Here is a 10,069-nt window from a genome sequence, read left to right on the forward strand (position 1 = left end):
TTCGAGTTTCGAATTTTTGAATTTCGATGATGAGACTGAGGACTTGAGGTGAAGACAGGGTAGCTGGGTAGTGGATACTGGATACTGGATACTGGATACTGGATGCGATTTAGTTAGTAACGGGTCCGACTTAGACTTTAGCGGGTTGGATATGTAATATAGATATATTATTTAAAAATTATGTGGTAAATGGTACATTTGTATTTGTATCCGAACAATTTTTTTCTACCCGTATCTAAATTCATATGTATTTTTTTAATATATATATATATATATATATATATATATATATATATATCTATATTTGAGTCTAGTAAAAAAATTTTAACCTGAATTCGATCGAATCAACTCAGTGTTAATCTGACTCATTTTCGCTAATGCATCAAAGACTTAGTAGAACAATAGTAAAGGAGGAAGCATTTGGCTCGAGAGAAGAAGAGATGAGAAGGGGGCAAAAGAGTCATTATAAAAAATAAGATTTAAGTTGATCCATAAATAATAATAACTATTTTGTTAATATTAATTCTCAATAATAAATATCTATACATTAGAGTATGAATGATATTAAAAATAATGAAGTGGTATTAATAAGCTTTCTTAAAATTTATCATGATTAAAACTGAACTTAGGTTCAGGAAATATCATTTTTTCCTTACATAAATTATTTAAAAACTATCTAATATGCATAGTACAAAATAAATAAATACTTTTTATGTAAAATAAAATTAGTAATAAATATTTTACACTTTAAACTTCGAGAGTAAAGAGTATTGTAGTCACGTAGATACGTAATTACTTTAATTATTAATTTGTTATGAATATTTCATTAAAATCTAATCACAATGATAATTTTAAAAATATTATAATTTTTTAAATAATGTAATGAAATTATTATATTATGAAAGTTTCAATGACAATTATATAAAAATAATACTAAATTTCATACAACCCAATCCCACAGTAGTCGACGCCTCCCTTTAAATAAAAAAAAAAAATTATGCACATGTCTGTCATATATATAATATTTAACTAATTATTCGCGCCAAAAATATCACAGTCGTGTTTGTTATAATCTTTGATCATAAGAAAGCACTAATCGATAAAAAGTCGCACATCTGATAATAAGCTCAAACCGATCTAATATAATTAGCCCACACTAAGACCCCTTCTTAATACTTCATTTGAAATTTAGATATGCATGCTATACTTAGATCTTTCACCAACCCATCCAAATTCTACCAACCATTCACCAAACAAAGTTGAAAAAAAGAAGAAGAGGGAAATGAGATAAAATCATTCAGGCTTTGGCCAAAGCCATCATCCATCCTCCAACATCTTCAACAGGAGCAGCTAGAATAGGAGGAAAAGAACCATTCCTTACGCTTGGATCAATGTGAGCTTCCTTGAAGTGGAAGCCAAATTTGTCACAACAGTTGGAGTGTTGATGAAGAATCTTCTGAGCACTTTGTTGAATACTTGGTATTGGTGGAATAAGTTGCAATTATTTTTCTCCGGAGGTGTGACGATTAGATAGATAGATAGATAGATAGGTAGCCTTTTTTAATTGATACATATACGTGTTAAATTTATCAATTCACAGAAGAAGGAATTGTATAAATACCATATCACTACAAGTTATGGGTCAAGTATTAGTGGTCTTTTATTACTTATTTAATTCTTTTCTCCGTAATCTAGAACAAGAAATATATTTTTCCTTCCTTTGACGTGGACCCATAATAAGTAACATAAAGTTTTTAAAAGAAAAACAAAGAAGAAAGTCATAAGTGTAAATAAAAATAAATTTAAATTATGCACAATAGAGTTGGGTAATGCTACTCAGGTATCTAGTTCCAATTTGTTTATTCTTACATAACAGCAGTCAAGCAATCGAGTTCTGAGTGTTTTGTACGGTGGTGATTAAGAAAAAAGAAGATAAAAGTATGCTTGCAAGTGGCGAGTATAATGCCAACATTACTTAAATCGAATCAAGTTTATATATATAGTGATTTAATTTACTCTTAAAATAAGAAAGAAATAAGCAATACTTATGAGCAATATTATAGAGTATCATAGATAGTGGAAGAGAGATAAATTAATATTATGAATAATAATAATTAGGCCTTTCTCAATTATTATATTATTTACACATCTTTTTTTTTAACTATTGAAAATACCTCGAATTTATCATTATATTTTAGAAGAAAGAAGAGAAGAATTTCAATTAAACAAAATACATTACATTATTTTCTCAAGTGGTTAATTTGATATTTTTAGAGGCAAACTATTTTTATATGTCACGAAATAAAAGGAATGCGATCGAGAGATTGAATCGATGCAATCCGAAATAGACCTATTTAGGTAATAAGTTTGGAAGGTAGACTGCTTGAGTAAATAAATCAACGGGATGCGTCAAACCCTAAACTAGTGGACCAAGTGCATTCCCCTTTGGATTGAATCAAAGATGAGACCAAAAACCAACCAACTTTGCTGAGAGGAGGTATGGCTAAGAATGAAGAGGGTAAAAAAGTAGGACACGCAAGGGGGGGGAGGGGGAGGGGGAGGGGGAGAGAGGATAAGGAGGAACAAGAGATACGCGAAGGATAAAGAAAGGGATGGGTGGAGGAGGTCAAAGATGGAAGGAATTAGGACATGGGATAGGGAAAGGGATCTACCAAGGAAAAGGAAAGAGAATCCAAGGCAAACAGAAAGAAAAAGAGGGGAAAAAAAGACGAAAAAAAGGCAAAAAGAAGAATAAACCCCACAGAGACTGAAACAGAGGAGACCTGCTTAGAAGCGTGTCGGCTGCTCTTTCCTTTTTCGCTTTGCACGTCTGGGCCGCAAAGGTGGCCTGTTCTTGCAAACGGAACGGCTCCCTTTTTTTCTTTTTCTTTTTTTTTTGCAAATGACCACCTATATTTTAGACATATTCCCCACTACCCTACTTTTACAAGAGAACAGCTGCCTGATGATAAGAAGTGCAGAACATAGAAACAAATAATTTTGAAATTTTTTTGCATGCTTTCAAAATAAATGTGTATTTTTTTAATGATTATATAATTATGTCATATATTTAGATTATATATTCATCTATGTGGTTATCCCCCTATATAAATAGTTTGAGATGTAAAATAAATAAATAAATAAGTAGAAACCATATTTTATCCATAGTAGTTAAGTCTAAATTTATTTTAGTACCCTGAAGGCTGCAGTTCTATTTGTATTATTTGATTCCATTATGGTCACATTTAAATTAAAATCGCTATATTTGTATCATATTTAACTAATCTACCGATTGAATTTATAGATACTTATTAGATATAAACACGTAGATAATTAAATAAGCTTTTCAATATATATAATATCGATTAAATTTTAAATAATAAATATTCATAAGTTCAAGTTAATAATTAGAAATTATACCCATTTCAACTACCTTTATCAACTGCCATGTCACATTCAGGGAAATGTGCATAATATTTTCAATTACATTAGAATTATAGAATACCTTCAAGAGAAAAAGAAATTGTAAGTTAGTTAGAGGTGGATAGTTGGCAAATTCGGTGGTAGTTAGATTGATAAATATGCAAAACAGAGGTGGTAGTTAGATTGATAAATATGCAAAACAGAGGAGAGTTTTATATATATATATTTTGCAATATGATGAAAAGGTTTGTGGTTATTTGCAAGAAACCAATTCTCGTTTTACGACTTTCACCGCATCGTACTCAACCCTTCTTCCAACCTCGCCTTTTTCTCCTCCGCAGCTCTATATTATGTTCCTTAGCTCTTATGTTTCCTTTCACATCTCTCTTTCTCTCTCTAACTCTGTCCATAGTATCAAGGTGGTTTTCAACTCCCTCACCTACCGATTTATTACAAATCAAAAAACTATATTATATTATATATGTATATATCTCTAAATCCTTCATGTCAACTAATTTGCGTGTTTATACTAGAAAAAAATGGATTTTTTGTCCAGAAATTGCAACTGGGTCTTCTTTGAAACTGACAAAATTCCATCTTTTGTGTAGAGAGAGGAGGGCTAGAAATGGCAGGCTGCAACGAAGAGTATACAGCTTCACAAGGGGAGGAGGTAGGATAATTTTTATCATTTGCTTTGTATTGGAAAGCAGTGATCCTTTCATAATTTCATTGGTTTCTATGGTATGCCCTATTATTGGATTTGGTAGAAAGCTGAACGGAAAATTATGTTTTGTCTGCTTCTCTTTTGATGAGGAATTCCAGTTGATTATAGGATTGGTAATGTAATTTGTTCTCTCTCAATCCGATTCAGAAATATTAGGAGACTTTGGAATCATAGACAATTACATGAAATTTCTGAAATAGCTTGTGATAGAGCTGCCTTCTTGGGGGAATAAGCAAAAAATTGAAATCAGTCACTCTTCCACAAAACGGAATTACTGGGTTCAAAGCTGAATGGAGAGTTATGTTTTGGTTTATTAACACTTCCTATTTTTTTAGTTAGTTCACTCATTTATCTTGCTTCCTTGGTATATTGTGAGAACAATTTGCCTATTATGAAAGCTTTTTTATTAGGGTTTCTGATTATAGCCTTCATAGAAATTATCAAAGGAAAAAGCCCATTACCTTTTTGACGTTCATATATTTATGGTATAGTGCTCAAGTAATTGAGCAGGGTGGAATAGAAATATAAGTACTTGAGATGAATATTTATTAAGTTCTCCTCAAAATGGAATGAGAGAAATAAATTTGAGCAGGTGTTGGTGTAAATATTGATGTTTAGCATATCGTCAATATATAAATATGCACTCTTCGATGTGGCATTACTCTTGTTTGGTGGCAAATTGAATAAAATTTTGTTACTGGGAAAGTTTTAGTATCTTTTTCGAGTGAAGTTTTAGAAATGTTGTTGGGTTTAGACAGGGTTAGAAGTACAAGACTATGTTTTCTGCATTGTTTCCATGACTGTGATTCCTCATTATCAGCCAAAGTGAATCTAACAGGATGGGAACAAGAAACAAATATTGATAACTGTAATCCAAATTATGGGGAAAAAAATTTTGTTTGAGGTATTGGGATCAAGTTTCTTTAACTGAAAATTACTTGATCATGAATCAATCAGTCTTGGTGATAAATCCTCTGTGTCAATGTGGTGAATGGAACCAAAGGGATACAACCAGCTTCTAACTTCATCATACCATGGATTACCTTTGCTAAAGTATTCAACATACCAATATTTTATGTTAATCGTTCTTTTTAAACTAATCTAAGCATTACAAATTTATTAATGACCCATGAGTACTTGACAAGGTCGACCATTTGGTTTTATGCTCACTGGTTTTGGTAATGGTCAAGCTACAGATTTAAAAAAGAAGGGCCTGTTATTTGGCCATATCCATAGAACTAATTTTTGTACATTATAACAATTGTTTTCCAGACAGTATATTTTCTCTGTTAAACATTACTTGCTTTTTTGTGAAGAAATCTCCTTACTTGCTTGCAGGTAAACAGCGAGAAGAAGTACGGAGGAATTGCACCCAAAAAGCCCTTGATTTCGAAAGTAGGTTCAACACCAGCTACCATTATAATTATACTACTAATCCGGCAGCATAAGTGTTTGGCCATTCAAATGACTGAGCTTGCATTTCTGTAATTCTTTTTAATCTACTTTAATAGCTATTCTGAATATGCCATATCATGTCCCCTTGTCCATATAGTGTGATCATCCAAAGTTCCAAACTACTTGTATCAATCTGATAAGATGACCTATGATTTCATTGAAGTTGAGAATAGGCCATTTGACCAAACCATTATAAGATTCATGATAGAATCGCTAATATATGCTTGGAAAATTTAAGAGCCCTCACTGAGTTGTTGATTATGCCGCATTTGAATGAATTGGCTTCGTTTGTTCTTTTGTGGAGAATCAAACTATCTTAAGTTTGAAAGTTGACCCTGCATAAAGATTAATAGTTGTTGAATGAGGCCCTATCTTCTTATTTATTTTGCGTAGCTAATCGCTACTTCTGAATTACTTTTTGGTGCAGGACCACGAGCGTGCTTATTTTGATTCTGCTGACTGGGTCCTTGGCAAGGTAATGGGAATCTCCAAAACATAGAAAGGGATGTAATTAAAAAGATAGAACACAAGTGATATCAAGTCTAACTACTTTCTGATACTTTTTTCTGCAGCAAGCAGCAAGTAACACAAGGACTGTTATTGAATCTCTCAAGCCTAAGTTGAAGGCAAGCAGATCCTATGCTTTCTCATAAATATGAACTTCAATATAAAAAAAAAAAAATCAATGACTGGTCTTGTCAAATCTTAATGTATCAATAACATCAGATTCATAAACAATTGAGCCGCCATCAGTAATCTCATATTGAAGTCACCCAATTTACTTTGCTAACACGAATATTCACTTGTCATCTCCTCTCATCCAATATAACTGTGTTTTAATTGGTGATCATGCAGCGAACACCTCATCACCAGCTTCCCCCTCGAAGACCTACCTGCACATCTAGTTGAGAAAGCTGTGAGCTCTCGTTTCATATCCCAGATTCTCTTCTTTACTATTCTAGTACATGTTTCATCTCTCACAAAAATGTTAATAACTCGCAGGTTTAGTTGTTGCCCCAATTTAAGGTTGAATAGTCTGATGCTGGGTACAATGATGTCTACTTAGATGTGCAAATGAGAAGCCGAGAGATTGAAGCTAGTTATTATGTATATATATGTCAAATTCTCTGAAATGGACTTCTCTATTATTGCAGCCTTGAATTAATCAGAAATCAGAATGCTTAATCATTATGGACAAATTGGGGGTTGTTAATTACAACTTCTGGCTGTCTTTTCCTTTATATTTTCCTAGCTTAATCTAAAATTGTTATTTGGATTTTTTTTTCCCCTGGATAAGTTGAGTTTTTGCATGTAAGCAATATCATTTAAACAGGGTTATGTATCTAATTTTTCAAGTTCTATGAGAGCCTCTGTGCAATTCTGTTAATAGTATCGAATTGGCTGTAACTCTCTATATGCAATTATTTTGTCCTATTTAACTTATTATTTATCTTCCAATTTCCTCTTAGTAGAGGTGTGTCCTTGATCCTTCTGCATGTTAGAACCTACAGTTTGCAATTCTAGTGGAAATATATCAATCTAGCCACTGCCATGTTTACTTGTATGACTCATTATATTGGTTTTGAGCACTAGAAGCCACAGAATTTATGATCTTCTGAGTAGTTATCAGCTGTTATTATTTCCTTTCTCAGATGAATTAAGACATTTAGAACTTATAGTCATCAATGATTGCCAAGATGTACCCATTCATTCATCAGCATTGATATAAAGGGAAATCTCTTATTTTCCTCAAAACCATTACCATTTCATCCTTATCCACGACTCTGTTTTTCCACCATTACTCTAAAGGTGAAAAATATATAGCAAAAAATTGACTTAAATGTGCAACTTTAATAATTCAGACTTTTGATGTTACAGATGATTTTTTAAGGACCACAAAGCCAGAAGATTTTATAGTGAATTTGAGAGATTCTTTGCTTTAGCCTGGCTCTGCTGAGGTCCCAAATGTTGTTAAAGGTACAATAATTATTATTTTTCCTCTCATTGAAGGTACACATATTGACAAGGATATTAACCATAGAGTGGGCCAGAAAGTGGCTACTTTGGTCCTTTTTTTTTTTAACTTTTAACCTTTGGATAACATCATGATATTATTGGAAGCTAAGTACTGGAATTATATATATACTTTTAGGGTGCATTTAACTGTAGGATTAAATAAGAGTGGATAAGTCATCTCATATTATAATTTTAATCTACTATTTGATTTATATAAAACTATATAGGACAACTAAACAAAATTACATTATTATCCTAAAAAAAATATAACATCAATTACTGTTTTAAACTATTATTGATTATCTAAAAAATATCATTAAATAATGTTATGTTAATTAAAAAAAATTTAATCACAATCAATTCAAAATAATCTGAATTAAAATCAAAAGTAACACAAAATAAAAAACTAAGTTATATGAATATATAATTATTTAAATATAGCAATACTTTAAAAATATATAATATATAAATATTAATAATAAATAATAAAAATAAAATTTGAGTAATTAAGATTGTTAGTTTTGTCATTTATATATCTAAATTTATGATTTTTATATAAGAGTAATATGGTAATAATGCCCTCATCCTTTCACTCGGAATTTATCATCCCACTTTTGAAGGATATGGCATTCAGTTCGGACTTCTAATCTCATCTATTTATTTAATACAATGAGATTGACGGGATAACTAATCCAATCCCATCTTTATATTTTTTAAACAAAGGCAATAATATCACACAATGTTATTTGAAGATAAGGCTGGGCTGGGAAAAGATCTGAGGGGGTGATAAGTATAAAAGGGCCTTGGGATGGGCTGTGAGTATGAACTCAGTCCAATTAGACAGCAGGGACTTTTTATCATTTTGCACACTTTTATTATGATTTACTGTATTGCTGATTAAATCACAAAAGACACTGATCAAATATTTTCAAAGAACATCCTGAGATCTATTGCATTTGCACCCTCCTCATGTGAACCTTTTAGTAAGCATTACTTCATTTCTCTTTTACCTTTTCCTCCCTAGATAGATAACCTTTAAATACTAATCTTGAGCATCTTAGATAGACTAAATTCAACTTAAGCTAGCTGTTAGACAATGAACCAACAATATGTACTATATCTTTAACAAATGTTATATTAACATTGGATGGATGGTTCAAAGATAGTCTGAGAATAGAACTCTGAAAGCAGACAAGACAAGACACAGTTTGAATCTATGTATGTAAAGAGCTTCATAGGAGAGAAACAGAGAGAAAGAGAGAGGATGACATTAACAATGACAGGGAATAGTGATCCAGTTGAACAGTGATTGCCTGCCTTTCCACATCAACCCAAGACCCATCCACTGTTCATGTGTCAGATCCATTGCAGATAGCCCTAACTTTTGCAAGCCTATCCATTCCCACATGCATGGCTTGTGAGTTGTGAGTTGTGGCTCCTCAGTCCTCAAGCAAGTTGATGCTGGGAGATATTAGTTTCTTCAAGGGGAGGGAGGGAGGAGGAGAAGAGCATCTAAATTGATAAAAGGGGGTGTAAGAGATGCCTTTTTCCTATAGCTAAGGACAGTATAATTATTGGTAGCTTTCTGCCTCTCTGTACCTTTCACTCTCAGAGTTGGGACTCTTGCCGTTAGTGGGAAGGACCCATTAAACCAGTGAGGATAAATGCCCGAACTAAATGGGCCATATTTCTCAAACTCTCTCTCTCTCTCCCCCACACTCAAAATAAATAAAATAATAAATGAGAGAGAGAGAGAGAGAGAGAAATTTTTAAATAATGCCCTACATGCTTTGTGATTGTGTAATTTAACACTTTTATTTGAGCTATTTGTAATCCTGCCTCTCTGCATACCTCTGGTTTTACTTAGCTCTACGAATAAAGTCGCAAATGTACTAACATACCATTGAGAAAAATATTTTCGAAGAAGTAGAAAAATAAGGAGTCGAATAAGAAATAGCTTAAAAACAGAGTGTCAATAGTAAAACTCACTCAATTAATTCTCCAAAAAAAGAAAAAGAAAACAAGGATGGGTCTTATGCACTACTCAGGTGCCAATGCGCCATGTCTTGCAGTACATCCATATGCCCACATGGCATCCCTTTTTTTAGAATTTGAGGATGGTGGTATTCATCTAAGAGGTGTTGTTAGATCTCTTCTTCTTCTTCTTCTTCTTCTTCTTCTTCTTCTTCTTCTTCTTCTTGTTATAGGGAGACAAGGCTTCAATCCAACATTCTAGATCTCCCCTCCAATAATGCCAGCTTAGTGGTGGCTGCTTCAGGACACACTTCATCACTTCCCAAGTTGGACTTGGTTGTATTGTTTGATGATGCATTTATTAGCAATAATTTAGCATCTATTTTTCTTCTCATAATTTTCTCAAACTATGAAAGCACTCTTTTGTTGAAATGGCAAACACAAACCAACAACAAGGACCCTCCTCGTAAAAGAAAT

The 10,069-nt window shown here is 32.5% G+C and overlaps 1 protein-coding gene across 1 annotated transcript; it reads left to right on the forward strand.

Annotated features, from left to right (window-relative positions):
• Positions 1-3,666: 3,666 nt before the first annotated feature.
• LOC140790822 (uncharacterized) lies at positions 3,667-7,060 on the forward strand. Its single transcript, XM_073141106.1, has 7 exons — positions 3,667-3,842; positions 4,032-4,093; positions 5,486-5,542; positions 6,030-6,077; positions 6,175-6,228; positions 6,458-6,518; positions 6,605-7,060. Exons 2-6 carry the CDS (start codon positions 4,049-4,051, stop codon positions 6,509-6,511), a joined length of 258 nt encoding a protein of 85 aa, XP_072997207.1. The 5' UTR covers positions 3,667-3,842; positions 4,032-4,048; the 3' UTR covers positions 6,512-6,518; positions 6,605-7,060.
• Positions 7,061-10,069: the final 3,009 nt, after the last annotated feature.

This window comes from Typha latifolia, chromosome 6 (genome assembly GCF_019914945.1).
Source record: "Typha latifolia isolate L0001 chromosome 6, TyphaL0001v2, whole genome shotgun sequence".
Taxonomy (NCBI): Eukaryota; Viridiplantae; Streptophyta; class Magnoliopsida; order Poales; family Typhaceae; genus Typha; species Typha latifolia.

Coding starts and splice junctions, on each gene's coding strand:
- LOC140790822 (XM_073141106.1), top strand. CDS start 4,049: ATGGCAGGCTGCAACGAAGAGTATACAGCTTCACAAGGGGAGGAG. Junction 4,094..5,485: donor CAGCTTCACAAGGGGAGGAG/GTAGGATAATTT, acceptor ACTTGCTTGCAG/GTAAACAGCGAGAAGAAGTA. Junction 6,078..6,174: donor CTGACTGGGTCCTTGGCAAG/GTAATGGGAATC, acceptor TTTTTTCTGCAG/CAAGCAGCAAGTAACACAAG.